Source organism: Chiloscyllium plagiosum, chromosome 3 (assembly GCF_004010195.1).
Source record: "Chiloscyllium plagiosum isolate BGI_BamShark_2017 chromosome 3, ASM401019v2, whole genome shotgun sequence".
Taxonomy (NCBI): Eukaryota; Metazoa; Chordata; class Chondrichthyes; order Orectolobiformes; family Hemiscylliidae; genus Chiloscyllium; species Chiloscyllium plagiosum.
In genome coordinates, this window is record NC_057712.1 from 43746454 (window position 1) to 43762872 (window position 16419).

Below are 16419 nucleotides of genomic sequence, written 5' to 3' on the forward strand. Positions count from 1 at the left end.
ATTGCAGCATTTAAAAGGCATCTGGATGGGTATATGACTAGGAAGGATTTGGAGGGATACGGGCTGGGTGCTGGCAAGTGGGACTAGATTAGGTTGGGATACCTGATCGGCATGGATGAGTTAAACCGAAGGGTCTGTTTACTTGCTGTACATCTCTATGACTCTATGAGGCTAACAAACGCATAAAGAAAAATTCGGTTCAAAATGTTCTAATATGTACATTATCAAAAGATGATACCAGAACAAAAATTGTGGAGTTGATTGACTGCTTCATCTTTTGATGACTCAGGTTGTCTAAAGGTGAGAGAAAGCAAGAAATTGTGGACCTATTAATCCAACGTTTACTGCAAGGAGGTTATTAGAATCTTTAATTAAAGACAAAGTGGCTGAGCACTTAGAGAAATTTGAGCTGATAAGAGAACACCAAAAATTGATTTCTAAAGGGCAGGTCATGCCTATCAAATTTTGCTGAATTAATTTTGAAAAGGTGGCTAAAGTTGTGGATGGAGTAGTATTTACGGATGTAATTTATATGAACTTCCAGGAGGCGCTCAATAAATTTCCACGTAAGAGGCTATTAACTCAAATTAAAGCTCATGAAATTGAAGGGAATTTAATGACTTGAAGGGGGATGGGGCATGAAGCAGCAGCCTCAGAGCTGGAATAATGGTGATGCACTGAAACTGGATGAAGCTAACCAGGTGTCACATGGGGAATTGTCTTGGAGGACGGGAGAGCATTCAACTACTTATTCTATTCACCAATGAATTAGACAGAAAACGCAGCAAAGAGCCTTCTATCCTCGTTCACTCATGACACAAAGATTGGCAGTATAATCAGTGCTGCAGGAGCTTCACATTATAAAGGGATAGTGATAGTTTAAATGAGTGGGCAAAACAATAGCAGATGAATTTCACTGCAGTTCAGTGTGACTTCATTCAATATAGACCAATGAAAATAATGATCCGAATATCATTTAATTAGTGAGAAGTGAGGAAGAGGAATTTTGGAGGCTTAATTGCACTGACCATTAAAATATAACACTCAAAGCCAAAAAGGCCAATGGAATGTAAGTTCTTCAGACCTGGAATATACTTGGAAGGCTAGAATGTAAAGGGGTGGAAGTTTAACTACAGCTGGATAAAAACTTGGTCAAATGAAAGAAAGAAAATTTTCTGTCTTTATTTCAGAATTGCAAATTTTTGTGAACCGAGTGGACTTTTATGAAAATCAATGGCAGTTTAATACTCACTGTTACTGATTCCCGATTTAGTAAAGTGAATTTAATTTTTTTCTGACTGACGTGTATCCAGGGCATTGGCTTGGGCCTCTAAATACTTGTTCAGTGACATTACTACTACACTACTGACTCCTCTTTGTATGTGTGCTAAGGAACAGGAAAGCCCATTCAGCCAGCTCTGCCACTTAATGCAATCATGGCTGATGAAACATTTCCGTCACTCTTACCCACACTTTTCCTGAAATGCTTTTATGTTATTGGTTTCCTCATCACCAGGCAGTATCCTAGCGAAGCAAAACCTAAGAACAGCAGACAAGGGAGCTCTGAAATAAAAGTACTGGAAATACACAGTGAGGTAAAAAACAGGGTAAATATTTCATCAGAATTGAAGAAAGTCAGAATATATCAATTTTATCTGAAGGGAAGAGTTGGGAGATGAAGGAGAAGGCAGAAGGGAAAGCAGGGATGGGAGGTGAGGAGGAAGGCAGAAGAGATTACTTTAAAATTTTCATCATGTAATGAATGTAGTAAAGAAACAAAGAGGTGTCCAGACGAGGTGTGAATGGCTTAGCACTGGCCATCCAAATGCAGACTGAATGAGAAAAGAAGAAAATGAGATTTAAAGGAAACGTGAATGAGTGATGAAAGAAACAAAACAGAAGCAGTGGTCATGATCTGAAACTCGAACTCAATGTTGAATCCCAAAAGCCTTCGCGAGCCAAGTTGGAGAATAAAGCGATCTTCCTCAAGCTTCACTGGAGCAAGTTAGGGACAGAAAGGTCAGAATGCCAACAAGGGGGAGAATTGAAATAAATCACAGGGCCATGTCTATGGACTGAACGTAGGGTTCTGCAAAGAAATCTGAGCTTGGATCCCCCCCCCCCACCAATCATAACCTTTTTTGTCTACTTTGTTTGCTGGTTCGATTTTTACTCATTTGGCTATTTCATCACTTTGTATTCAGATGGCTGAAATCCAGCCATACTCATTAGCAGTTGCTATGGGTTAGGGAAGGGTTTATGTGGGAGCAAATAGTAATCTGAATGGAAGAAAATTAGTTTAGAGTCAACCACATTGCTATGGGTCTGGAGTCACATGCAGTCCAGACCAGGTAAAGATGGCAATTTCCTTTCTTAAAGGGCATTACTGAACTAGATGGAATTTCTGGACAATTAGCAATGGATTACCCCTCATACTCATCATTGAGCTGAGGAGTTTAATTCAAAGAAATGTGAGGTACTGAATTTTGGAAAGGCAAATCAGTGCAGGACTTATACACTTATTCATTTAATGGTAAGGTCCTGGGGAGTATTGCTGAACAAAGAGACCTTGAGGTGCAGGTTCATAATTCCTTAAAAGTGGAGCCCTGGTTGATAAGATAGTGAAGAAGGTGTTTATTATGTTTATGTTTACTGGTCAGTCCATTGAGTATAGGAGTTGGGAATCATGTTCTTCAGTCATCCTGAAAGGCAGATAAACAACAAGCATCTGCAGTCCTCACTTTCTCCTAGATAAACAACAAAGCAACACACACCAGTGACACACAAGTAAATTTTAGTTAACTGAGGTAATAATGTCTGTGCTTTGAAGGAAATCCAATAGATAATCATGCTTTTGCTCTTTTACCACACGCAATAAGAATGATTTCAAAGAAGATCAAGACTATACAAAAGCCATAATGAAGAGAAAATATAGACCGTGAAATATGTGTGATGTGGTGGAACAGAACTGGCTTTCACAAATTGGCCACAATTGAATGGAATACCGTGGAATCTTCATGAGGTGAATTGCATGGGAATTTGTGAAAACCTTCAAGTTGTGGAAGATGAAACATGGCCACTGAGGAACACAGGTTAAGGTACCACACCATCTAACAGAGTTGTTTCAATACAATCTGTGTGCAAAGCATTAATCAGCAGTGAGAGTAATGCCCCAAATTGCTTATTTTTAGGGGTTTCTTCCATCTATTTCACTGGCTCAAAATTCAGTTCACTGGTACCTAAGTCACCTACCAAACTGGTCATGTTCCCAGATCACAGTTGTGACATTATGACAGTTGTACTGATTCAGGAAAGATCTTTCATACTCAGTTGGTTTCCTAGGCATTCAAAGTAAGTTTAAAAGACATTTGCTTATCACAAGATACTTCATTTTTCTGACAATAGTATGTTATCATAGGCAATTCAGTTTTTTTTTAAAAGAGTAATTTTCACTGATTTAAAAATCAGAATGCTCACAAGAGGAGGACTGAACATTATTAACAATGATTTTTTTTGGTAATAAACTGACTTCCAGCCATCTGAATCAAATTGCCACTCTTAAATATGTCAAATGATATTGTTCAGTGGAAGGGAAAAAGAGAAGCAATTCTGCTTTATCCAGTTCCTGTTCGTGTTAGTCCATGAAAATTTCATGTTTGTGATGATGCAAGTTAATTTGTGCACAAACATGAAACCTAACCTCATGTTTATTTCTGGTGTGATTTATATCAAAAGAAAACCTTTGGTCTTGTCTGGAGGGGCTGAATAGTCTGTTTCTGACCCTTTTCCCAAAGTAATCCTACCACGTCCTAACACCATATTCCCTTGCTATGGTTAACCTGGGGCTGGAATACTACCTTTTAACATTAAAAAAACACAGTTGGATTTTAGCTCTGTGACTTTGGACTAAATTTGTTAAGTAGTTCACAAACATGAAGGAAAATCACCACGGGATAAAATATTTGCTTTGTTCTTTTTGACAATGCATTTTGTAAGATTTTAAGAAAAAACAAAAATTCTGTTAATTTGGATAAGTTAACACTTGCAATTCTTGAATTGATTAAGTCAAAGAAGCTTACAATTCTAAATGATACAAGATAAAAATGTGATCTGACTGATGAGACTGGAAATATTTTTAACCCTGCACTTAGCATTGCATTGCCTACCTGAGCCTGAATGCTTGTCCTGCTTTTTTTTCCCTGGTTAACCTACTATCAGACACCTGGAAAGGAACAAACAGAGAAACAAGCTTCAGCAGTGGGGGAAAAAAAACAATGGTCACACTTCAAAGGTTATAGACTTGTAAAACAGAACTGTCACCCCTTAATGCAAATAAATTAAATATGCTACTAAGTAAATCTTAGCATGCAACTCCAGCTGCAAGACACTTGTTTGCACAAGCTGTATAATCTGCTTGCATTCTCGTTACTATGAAAAAAGTAAACCACTCGCAAGGACAAAAATGCCATTGTTTCAATATTTAACAAGAACTAAAATATATCAGAATCAATAGTGTTTTCGATTAGCCTAAAAATGATTGCTCTCTTAAGTGCTGTCCACTTTCCCTTTTACAATGAGGTTTTAGCGAGCGCTGTATTACAATTATTGGTCATTTTAGTCTTGTTTATCGGAAGCAGGGTTATATATTGAAAAGAAACAAAGATGTGGTAATTATTTATTGCTAATTAGCCATTTTAATCACCTAGATTCTCTACGTTTATCACATTTTGGAAGGTTTACTTTTTTAACTGACAGTAACTGCGTCATTTGTAAATATTTAAAATAACTGTTGTATATGCAGCAAAATTATAGAGTTACTATTAGTTTTACCTTGTATTTGCAGGGTGTTTAACGTTTAGTCATCCTTTCAGTCCTGCGATATATTCTCTTAATAATCAGCCATCATGTCTGATTGCCTCAACAAGAAATATCAGCCACTCTAAATTGCTTTCACGAGCGGTGAAATTCAGATACATTAGCACTGGAAATTACAAATAAAGTTCTTTTAAAGGTGAATGTCAAACAATTGGGCAGTGACACTGATGATTTGCTGGCAAAGACAATTATTATCATCTCAATAATGCATTAAATGCCCTCTTTTTTTGCGTGAAGACAAGAATGGGTTTCCATGTAATACGCACATGTTGATGGGATATTTAATGTGCAGGAGAATTCAATGGTCCAAGGCATTTAGACAGTCTATAGTGGGAAGAGATCTTACCTCATTTATCTCCATTACATTGTCATGAGAGACATGCTAACACAAACAAGTCAGTTATGAGTTTTGCGTTTAGTAAGATCAAGCTTATAGGATAGTTTAAAGTCCATTTATTGCTTTAACATTTTCTGCATTAAAGTTTACGAAAGATGAGTCAAGTAAACAGGTTAGCATGTTAACTTCTTTTTAAGGTTATTTACATCCACTGGGTGTTAATACAACTTTAATATTCTTACACAGTGTCAAGTTCTTAAAAATACAACTAAGGGTTCATTTTGGTTTATATTGTACCAAACAGTTTAGGCATTTCCTGCAGAACAAAACAGGCAGACATTTAAGAACTAGAATAAAATAATTCCAAATTTTAGTTCTTTACAAAAGAGTTCAGCTTTATTGACAAATTATGGCAAATGTATTTGACAAATTAAAGTCACCTATTTAGTTAAGCTTACACATGGAACTTTATGCAATTTTATCACCACATACAGTTTAGACACTGAACAGATCACTTTAATAAAGTTAGCTACATACATAGCTGATTGTTTTCAATTCCATCAAACATCATTTTTTTAAACTAAATTTTACAAATTAAATATTGAACATCTTAAACTGACAAATATTAAAAGAAATCAATTTAAAACAACTTATCTACAACTTGTTTATCACCTATTTCAAAAAATGTCTTATTACAGTCTTCCATTGTCCCTAAATATGCATCAACCTTTACCAAGTGGGTTTGGAAATGTTAAACTTATCACCAGTTCATGCTAGTTGAACATATTTCTACACACAGAGCAATAAAAGAAAACAATTAAAAGGAGCAGCTTCCCTGTTGCATGTTCTGGGGACTAACTTATCCATTCTACAAAGTTACTGTCATAAAGAAAAGCCAACATTTCATCAAAGTTTCAGGAAATAGAAGGAGGGTGCAGAAAGGTACCCGAGAGAAGCTATCCTTAGGCAAGAAAATAAATGAACTATTACTTGTCTTGTAGTTGTTTATAAGCTGACCATAGGACACTCATGTAGTCATTGTGCAACAAGGGCTGCCTTCAATATCTACCATAGGGATGTTCTCTGTAGGTCCCTCTTGACCTCGGGATTGGTGCCTTTAAGCTTGGCCGACTTGTAACCCATTCTTCTTGACCTTGCCGACAGAGAAAAACGTAAACCTTGATTAAAGAGGGAAACCCAGTGAAACACGATCATTCCATCTGTTGATGCAATGCATAAGTTAATCAGTTACATCCACATGCTGCCTGGCTTCAGGGGGAAAGGTTATGGTTGAGAATTATTCTGTTTAAGAAGGTTTATTGTTTTTTTCAGCAGGCACGATTAGTGCTGTTAACTCACAGAGAGTTAACCTTCAGAGGTCAAGGTGTCAATAAATTGGTGATGGAGGAGATTTGGCAAAGGAGTTTACAATATTAATAGGAGAGCCATTTAGCAATCTAGGTCAGGGCCTTCTGTTAGGCTGTCATTCTTTTTCCGCATAATTTGTCTGAAATCAGTGGATGCATTGTGGGATTCCAAGAGCAATGACGCTTTAGTTTCTGTAACTTTAATTCAAAGATAAACTCCACAATAGAAGCCAAATTTGCCCATAAAGTTTTCAATGATCCAGGAAGAATTACCTACCACAGGGAGTCTATGCTAGTTATGCCTGCTTCTGAATCTTTGTAGAGGCTCTAAAGATTAAACATTCACAAAACTTACATTGCATTGTAGTAGTATACCGGACTTGAAACATTAACTCTGTTCCTTTGGCAAGGTTGCTGCCGGACCTGCTGAGTTTCTGCAGCATTCTCTTTGTTTGTTACATACCCTCATGAATCACCAACTCCCTGTAAATTGATTTCTCCCTGACATTGCCTTGATCTGACCAGACTACCCTTCCTGACTCCCACTCACCCTCTTGATCTCCCCCAGCCATTCCCTGAGAATCCCCTCATCACCTGACTAACACTCCCAACCTGAACTGACGACCCCTCATGACCATGCTATCCCTCCAACCAGTGCTAACTGCCCAAACAGACTTAACTAACTCCCAGCACATAGTACCCCTGCAACCTGACCTGACAGCCCCAAAGTTGACCACCTCTCTCGATGTGACCTCATCCATCTGACCTATCTTATCCAGCTTCATACTATTCACCTTCCATCCAAGCAACTCGCCACTTCGTCAAGTCACCAACCTACCACCCTACCCATGTCTCAACTCACCGATTCAATCCAGTTACCCACTTACCCACCACTCTGTCCATTCATTCACTCAACCAGTGCTGTAAAAGAAAGGGGGATGTTCAGTCTTCGTCCCAGTGTGACTTCACTGGGATGAGGCTGCTGGTGGGACTCTTCTCTTCCTGTTCTGTAGATGCCAGGCTTGGAAGACCTGACCAGAAATCTCAGAACAGCACTGGGGAGTTGAAAAGTTTGAGCCCACTGTCATTTGGAAGATGGTGGGCACTTTGTAAAGAAGAGAATTCAGGCCTAATTGACACATTTTAACAGATTTTGAATACAATGTAAAGAGAAAACTGAGTGACTAAGAATGAGAAAATCTTAAGACAACCCAGGCTTATATCAACTGGAGTTTAGATGAACAGATTTGACTTGATTGAAAGTTAGAAGATCTAAAGGGTAGATTTGAAAAATATATTTTCTCTTATGGAAGAATCTAGAACTATGGCTCACTGTCTGAAAATTAGGGGTTACCCATTTAAAACAGAGATGAGAAGTTTTTTTTGCATAGAGGTCACATAGGGGTAGATAATTCTTGAAAGAAAGGAAGTTAAAGGTTGTTTTGGATAGGCAGGAATGTGGCGTAATCAAATCTGAAATAATTTTCCTTAACAGTTGAATAGGTTTGAGGGATTGAGTGGCCTACTCTTGCTTTTAATGAGTATGTTCCCATGTTAGTCTGTATGTTTATAAACTAACTACTGCGCAGCAAAATAACTTCAAATGGAATAGATTTTTACGAGTCATTTTGATGCTTAAAACTTGATTCCTCGCACATTATGAACTGGATAATTTGATTAACAAGCACACTTAATTTTTTGAAATACATATCCACTTTCAGTTGTGGTGATGAAACTACACCATTTGACTACATCAAAGAGAAATTTTAAGTTAAAAGAAAAAATACTGTTTAACATGCTATTCAACACATTGACTCATGGAAGAACGTGTAGATGGTGATATGCAAATATGTAGGAGTGGAAAGCCACTTCAGTAAACCTTTATCTTTAGGCATAATTTTCACCTGGAGTACTGCATGATTGCTGTCTGCTGCATGATATTTTGAAAAGGGCAAAAGGAAAATATTCTTATTGGTGAATGGTCTGAAAACAAAAAAAAAGAATTCCATGAATTCTCATAGTAATATTAATCCTTGAATGATTGCATCCAAGGTGCAAAGACTATCCCTGACTGGTGGTGACATTGAGAAATCAGAGCCTGGGGCTGTTCAACTCACTGCTGTACATGGTTGGTGTATTAAACATTAGGAATTATTCTCATTGGAAATGCCTGGACAGAACGAATGGCTATTAACTTTCACAGCTGCGTCCTCAATTTAAAACAAAATCCTCAGTTCATGTTTGAAAACTCAGGACTGTCCATACAGTACGGTCCCTCTCAGTCTCTCCTTCACTCTTAATTCACCAGCCATTACCAAGTGTAGAAAATCTGAACCTGCTTCTTCCATAAATGGCAGTCTGAGCAAAAGTTCTAATTAACATACCTCCTGAACTAATTGCTATTGTTTATGCTATTTGAGAAATATGTTGTTTTGTTAATTATGAAGATTTATGGGCTTGTTGGTCTTGGTGAGCACATTCACCCATCGCTGAACATCTTGTCTCATACTATCATTTAGATACATTTAAGAATTAATGCAGGAGTGTCTTGAAATGGCAACATTAAGGATCACTAGAAAAGTTATTTAGGTATTAAAACCTTGCCGTCTAACCCAGTATTCAATATGAGATGCTGTCTTGACTGTAAGCACTTTTAAAACATTTGTGAGAAAAATAAATAATTACTTAATTTTGCTATTATATTCAACCCGATATATAAATCTTAAACTGAGCTAGTGTTTTTTTTAAATTTAATTCGTGGGAGGTGGATGTCACAAGCTAGGGCAGTTAAGAGTCAACCACATTGCTGTGGATCTGGAGTCACTTGTAGGGCAGACCAAGTAAGGATGGCAGATTTCCTTCTCTAAAGGACATTAGTGAATCAGATGGGTTTTCCTGACAATTGGCAATAGTTTCACCGTTATATTAAGACATTTATGCATTTTTTTTAGATTAGATTATATTACTTACAGTGTGGAAACAGGCCCTTCGGCCCAACAAGTCCACACCGACCGTGCCACCCATTTTATTACAATAAAAACTCAAATAGGAGCAGAAGTCAGTCATTTGATCCCTCTGGCCTGCTCTGCTATTCCATAAGATTGTGGCTTATTTGTCCTTTATGATTTAGTTTACATGCAGATTAAAGCCACCAATGATTATTGTAATCCCTTAATCATAAGCGAACAATATTTCTTCTAACAGTGTAGAACAAAGTATACAGGAAGTCTGTAGATGTCTCCCACTAGTGACATATTTCCCCTACTATTCCTCATCTCCAACCAAATTGTTTCTACATCCTGCTTTCCTGAATCAATGTCATCTCTAACTACTGGACTAATGTCTTCCCTGATTAACAGTGCTATTCCTTCACCGTTAACTAGCTTTCTATTTTTGTTGAATAATACATTCAGAATATTCAGGACCCAATTCTTATTATCTTATTGGCTGTCCGATCATATTATTTACTTCACTGTATGCCACCAATTCCCTTACTTTGTTATGACTGCTATACACATTCAGACACTGAACTTGTATTTATGTCTTTTCATTATCCTTGTGACATCTAGTCTTAACTATCAGGACATTCCTAAGTTTCTATTTCTCACTGTCCCTCCCTTCCACTGTCAGAACCTCATTTCCTACATTATTACTTAACTTGCTTTCCCAGTCTCTACTCTTGGATACACTACAGCTTTTCACATTTGATCCACGCCTCACTTTGTAGTTTAAAATCATTGCCAATTTTCTAGTTTTGCAGTTTTCAAGGATGCTGGTTCTAAAATGGCTTAGATATGGACCATGTTGGGAAGACTCATGGATTATATAGACATTGTAAGATACTGAACTGTTTGTTCATTTTTCTAATTTAAAAAAGGGGCTTTTGTCAAGGGTTTTGAATGGAAAGTGTAGATTGTTGAAAAAGAGATGACGCATTTAAGGTGAGTATGAGCCACCTGTTGCTTACAGAAAGTCAATTACTTTGGGAAAATAGCCAAGTAAAGGTTTTAGGGAGGTAGGAAATGGGGTCTATTGTCTTAATTGTTAAACAACCTGACTTTTGGATAATTTATGGGGTCCCTGTGCTGATGGTTATCTAGCACCTCCTTCTGTGCTTTGGTTTTTGTTTCATAAACCTAGGGAGTCAAATATTATTTAAGTAAAACTTCCAAAGCTGAGAGCAAGGCTGCAAATCTGTCTCCCCTTCTCCTCATTGGAATACTTGAGAACCTGATAACAGTTCCACATTTCAATATTTTAATAACCTTGTAGACCTTGAAAGCTGTGCCGTGGCTATCATTGAAAGAGCTTGACTTAATTTCCAACCAAACTGAATCCTTTTTTGGAAGATCTTTCAGAAGCCCAATTCCAACAACAAGAAACCTGGTATGACTGTGAGAATTCATCAAATTTTAGTTTTTGTTTTTAAACCATTGACTAATCAGGGTGTCTTGTTTTTGCATTTTTCAAAATATCATCGTTGGAGAATCTTTGTGGTACTTGTATTGCGTGTGTGTTTCGGAATGAAAAAGGGGTATATTTCTAAATTTGGATTATACCTCAGATGTCAACTGGTTTTACCACTTGTTTTTAAGATTGAGGTTTATTTTATAATAAATAGATGATTTTTGAATTCATTAAAGAATCCCACTGGATCACAGTACAAAAGGAAAACAATTGGTCATGTTGGTGATAAAATCTAAACACTTACACTAACAGTGCAAGTCAGAGATACGGGACTTGTTTACACATGCATTCTTCCTATCACAACAACGTTATAGTCTTAACTTTATAGTCCCATTCTCCTCAGTACTGGTGCCACCAAAAATGTCCAAAGGCAGTTTACGAAAGCATTACCAGACAAAATTTGACTCCATAAAAGGTGGCACCTAAAGATCAAGGGTTTGGTCAAAGAGATAAATTTTGAGGAATAGGTGACAGAGGAGTTTATGAAGGGAATTCATTGAGGAATGAGGCAGCTGGAGGCAAAGAGAGCAAGTGAGCCATTGATATCTGAGTGGTGAAAATTGCAGATGCATAAGAAATTAGAATTGGAGGAGAGCATAAATTGTAAAATTTGTGGAACCAGAGGATGTTGGTAGCAGATTTCAAGAAAAGAAATTTGTGGAATGTCTATGAGGTGGAATTTTGGAGCAGCTTGTGGTACAGCCAACAAGGAACAGACAATTCTGGATTATCAAGGCAGACTTGATAAGGGTCATAGTCATAGTCATAAGGTGAAGGAACCATAAGGAGGCAGTGACCATAATATGATAGAATTCACTCTGCAGTTAGAAAGGGAGAAGATTGAATCAGATGTAATGTTACTAAAATTGAGTAAACTACAAAGACAAGGGGAAAGACTTGTCCAGAGTTGATTGGAAGGAGAACCCAGCAGACAACACAGTGGAACAGCAATGGCAAATGTTTCTGGGGGTAATTTGGGAGGCACAGCAGAAATTCATCCCAAGAAAGAAAAAACATAGAGGATCGGGCAACCATGGCTGACAAAAGAATTCAGGGACAGCATAAAAGAAAAAGCACACAATATGGTGAAGATCAGTGGGAAGCCAACGGATTGGACAGCAGAGTATAATTTAAAAAGCAATAAGAAGATGAAATATGAGAATAAGCTTGCTAGTATTATAAAATAAGACTGCAAGATTTTGTTTTAGATATAAAATTGAGTAAATTACAAAGACAAGGGGAAAGACTTGTCCAGAGTTGATTGGAAGGAGAACCCAGCAGACAACACAGTGGAACAGCAATGGCAAATGTTTCTGGGGGTAATTTGGGAGGCACAGCAGAAATTCATCCCATGAAAGAAAAAACATAGAGGATCGGGCAACCATGGCTGACAAAAGAATTCAGGGACAGCATAAAAGCAATAGAAAAAGCACACAATATGGTGAAGATCAGTGGGAAGCCAACGGATTGGACAGTAGAGTATAATTTAAAAAGCAATAAGAAGATGAAATATGAGAATAAGCTTGCTAGTATTATAAAATAAGACTACAAGATTTTGTTTTAGATATCTACAAACATAAGAGAGAGTCAAGAGTAGACATTAGTCCACTGGAAAATGAGCTGGAGGAGTAGTAATCAAGAACAAAGAAATGGCAGAGGAACTGAACAGGTACTTTGCATCAGTTTTCACGATTGATGGTACCAGCAGCATACTTGGACTTCAAGAGAGTTAGGGGCAGAGGCAAGTATAGTGGTCATCACTGAGGAGAGGTTTCTGGGGAAGCTGACAAGTCTGAACATGGACAAATCACTCGGACCAGGTGAACAACACCCCAAAATTCTGAAGGAGATAGTTGAAGAGATTGAGGAGGCATTTGTGGTGATCTTTCAAGAATCCCTGGAATCAGGGAGAGTTGCAGAGGACTGAAAAATGGTTAATGTAACACCCCTGTCTAAGAAAGCAGGAAAACAGAAGACAGTGTTACATAGGTCAGTTAGCCTGACCTCAGTTGTTGGTAAGACTTTAGAATCCATTATTAAAGATGAGATTGCACAGTACTTAGTAAGTGCATGGTAAAATAAGGATGAATCAGCATGGCTTCATCAAGGAGAGGTCACACCCGGCAAATCTGATGGAATTCTTTGAGCGTGTAACAAGTAAGTTAGAAAAAAGCGAACTATGGATTTGATCAATTTGGATTTCCTAAAGGCCTTTGACAAAGTGCCACGCAGGATGCTGGTATTAAGAGCTGATGTGTTAGGGGCAAGGTACTGGCCTTTTCAGGATGACAGCCAGTGACTAGTGAAGTTCCAATGGGGGTCAGTGTTGAGGCCACGACTATTCACACTATATATTAATGATCTGGACAAAGGAACTCAGGGCATGTAACTAAGTTTGCAGATGACATAAAGATGGGTGGAGGGGCAGGTAATTTTGAGAAAGTGAGGTGGCTGTAAAAGGACTTGGACATGCTAGGAAACTAGGCACAAAAGTGATAGTCGGAATATGATGTGGAAGAGTATGAGGCTATACACTTTGGTTAGAAAAATAGGGGAGTAGACAGTTTTCTAAATGTGGAAAGCTTTGGAAATCTGAAGAGCAAAGGGACTTTAGGCGTCCTCATTCAGAATTCTCTTAAGGTTAGCATGCAGGTTCATTGGTAATTAGGAAGGCACATACAATTTGAGAGGGTGACAATACAACAGCAATGATATACTGCTGAGGCTATTATAAGGCTCTGGTTAGACCACATTTAGAATATTATGAGCGGTTTTGGGCACTGTATCATGGAAGGATGTGCTGACATTACAGGGAGTCCAGAGGAGGTTTACAAGAATGATCCTGGAGATGAAGGGCTTTTCATATGAGGATTGATAACATTTCCACATTTCAATATTTTAATAACCTTGTAAGCCCTGAAAAGCTGAACTGTGGCTATCATTAAAAGATCTTGATTTAACCTAGGTCTGTACTTAATGGAGTTTCAAAGGATGAAGGGGATCTGACTGAAAGTTACAGAATTCTGAAAGGCCTGGTTAGAGTGGTTGCAGAGAAAATGTTCCCGTTAGTAGGAGAGATTTGAGAATACAGCTTCAGAGTGAAAGGGAAACTCTTTAGAACTAAAATAAAGATGAATTTCTTCAGCCAGAGGATGGTTAACCTGTGCAACTCACTACTACAGAATTCTGCAGGGGACAAGTCATTGAGTGTGTTTAAGCCAGATATAGATAGGTCTTGATTGGTAAGGATATCGAGAGTTTAGTTTTAGATTTATTGTCACATGTTTATAAAAATACAGTGGTTCTTCATGTATTATATGCATCCCCCTCTGCTGCTTCGCCTGTCATTACTTGACATTGGCTGTAGGCTCTGAAATGAGCTTATAGATTTCATTTATGGGTCTCCACCACCATCACTCCGGTGACTGCCGTGTCTGAGATGGAACGATGGGCCTTGGGATGCACAGGTTGCGTACCTCTTGTTCCCCATCTAACACTCCACCAGAGGCTGCTGCCAGTCTGTCACCCGTCCCCTTTGCCAATGCTTTCTCTCCTTAAGGCGCTCAGGCCTAGCTGCGGACATGGAGCCCCAGATTATGAGAAGGAGGCAGGAGAGCAGGGTTGAGAAATATATCAGGCAGGATTGAATGATACAGCCTAACTCTGCTCCTTTATTTTATAGTCCTATGGTCTTATGTTACAAAGATGGAGAAGGGAGAAAGACATCAAAAGATTTAAACACAAATGGTTTTTTAGTTCGTAATTCAATTTGTAATTATTGCATATTAATACATATATTTGAGCTTGGTTGTCTTGTTCAATGATGTACACAGTGGAACGTTCTGACAGCAACAAGGTCTAAGCAAGTTTGTTTGTTGAGTTTGATGTCTACATGAAATAGTGCATACATCAGTTTTCAGGGTCTCCATAAGATAGTTTATCCTGCAACATCTAAGACTTTCACCAGATTTTCACTTAATACTGAAGATGGGAAAGTATGCTATGATAAATTAGGTGATATTGCCCAGTGAATATATTTTATTTAATGGTGTTAATGCTGGCATGCCGATCCCTGAGTTGCAAGATCCATGGATCAGTCCCCTTCTAGAGACTCAAGCACATAATCTAGGATGGTGTACCACTGCAAGGCAGACAGACTGCTGCACAACCATCAGTACATCATGTGGATGATCAGTTTGATGATCTCATTAATATCTGTGAGAGCTTTCTGCACTTAGATTGGCTGCAGTACCGTCTGTCCCTTCAAAGGTATATTTTGCTGGAATGCTCTTAGGGACATTGGAGATGGTGTAAGGAGCTTTAATAAGACAAGTGCCTCTTTTTACATAATCTATAAACAGCACCCATCCTTTTACATTCAAACCTGAGGAGGGAAAAGAAAATCGCCAATGGGAAAGTGAGGGTGCAAAACATGGGAGGACTGCCATTATTTTTTGAGATGCAGGACTCTGCATAAAAGACTGTCTTTTTTTAACTGATTTACAGTTACCTCCAACTTCACTTTTGCCTGGAGAAAAGCAGACGGCTGCAATAATTGAAATCTCAGTACTTCTGTAAGAAGGAAAACATTGTCTTGTCTATGTGCCAAAACATCCCAACAGAAGAGCTATTAAAAGAAATCAAGTGGCACTGCCTGCCTCCAAATCAAATCTGTATTCTATGTCATGTTTAAGCAGTGCAATATCTCTGTTAAAAAAAAAGTACAACTTGCAATATACAGTCTACATGACTGGCAGTTCCCATTCAGCCGCACCTGTTTTGTTGGTGTCAGATATTAATCAAAGTAACACTAGTCTTCACACCACCAAGGTAATCTGTCAAATATTCCTGCTCAAAATGAATGTATCATATTTTGCAATGTATACAGTCATAGCCTTGAGTATCCTTAAGGTTCCTGATAATATGCTTTTCAAGACACCTTTGTGTGTTAAATGCACATGCTTCACTTGTTGTATAATTAATTTTCCACCTTTTAATTTACAGGTTTTGTTGACAACAAAATTTTATTTTATTTTCAACACAAACAATTCCCTATCTATTTATCCAATATCCCACAATCTTCAAGACTAAGTTGAAACAAGTTCTTTGCACAATCAGAAACAATTCTGCTCCACACTGGACTTGCAGTGGAAGCCACGTTACCACATTTCTAACACTGAGGAGAAGGAGAGGAGATTTGATAGCAATGTTTTTAAAATCATGAAGGGTCAGGACACAGTCAACAAAGAAACTGTCTGCACTAATGGAGGGATTAATGATCAGAGCACACAGATTTATAATGAATTGGCAAAGACGACAGGACGGAAATCTTTCTTCAGGCTGTGAGTAGTCAGAAGTTGGAATGCACTGCTC

General features: G+C 38.0%; 1 protein-coding gene across 4 annotated transcripts in view; it reads right to left on the reverse strand.

Moving 5' to 3' along the window:
* Positions 1-16419, reverse strand: part of khdrbs2 (KH domain containing, RNA binding, signal transduction associated 2) — a 584244-nt gene that overhangs the window by 82150 nt on the left and 485675 nt on the right. For 3 of the 4 annotated variants that reach the window (XM_043681438.1, XM_043681448.1, XM_043681427.1), the window contains exons 9-10: positions 6282-6365; positions 4167-4222 (exon numbers count right to left, since the gene is read on the reverse strand). In XM_043681438.1, the coding sequence (XP_043537373.1) occupies positions 4215-4222; positions 6282-6365 (92 nt within the window). In that variant the 3' untranslated portion in view covers positions 4167-4214. Of the gene's footprint in view, positions 1-4166; positions 4223-5384; positions 6366-16419 lie in introns of those variants that run through there. The other variant, XM_043681416.1, reaches the window with a different exon arrangement.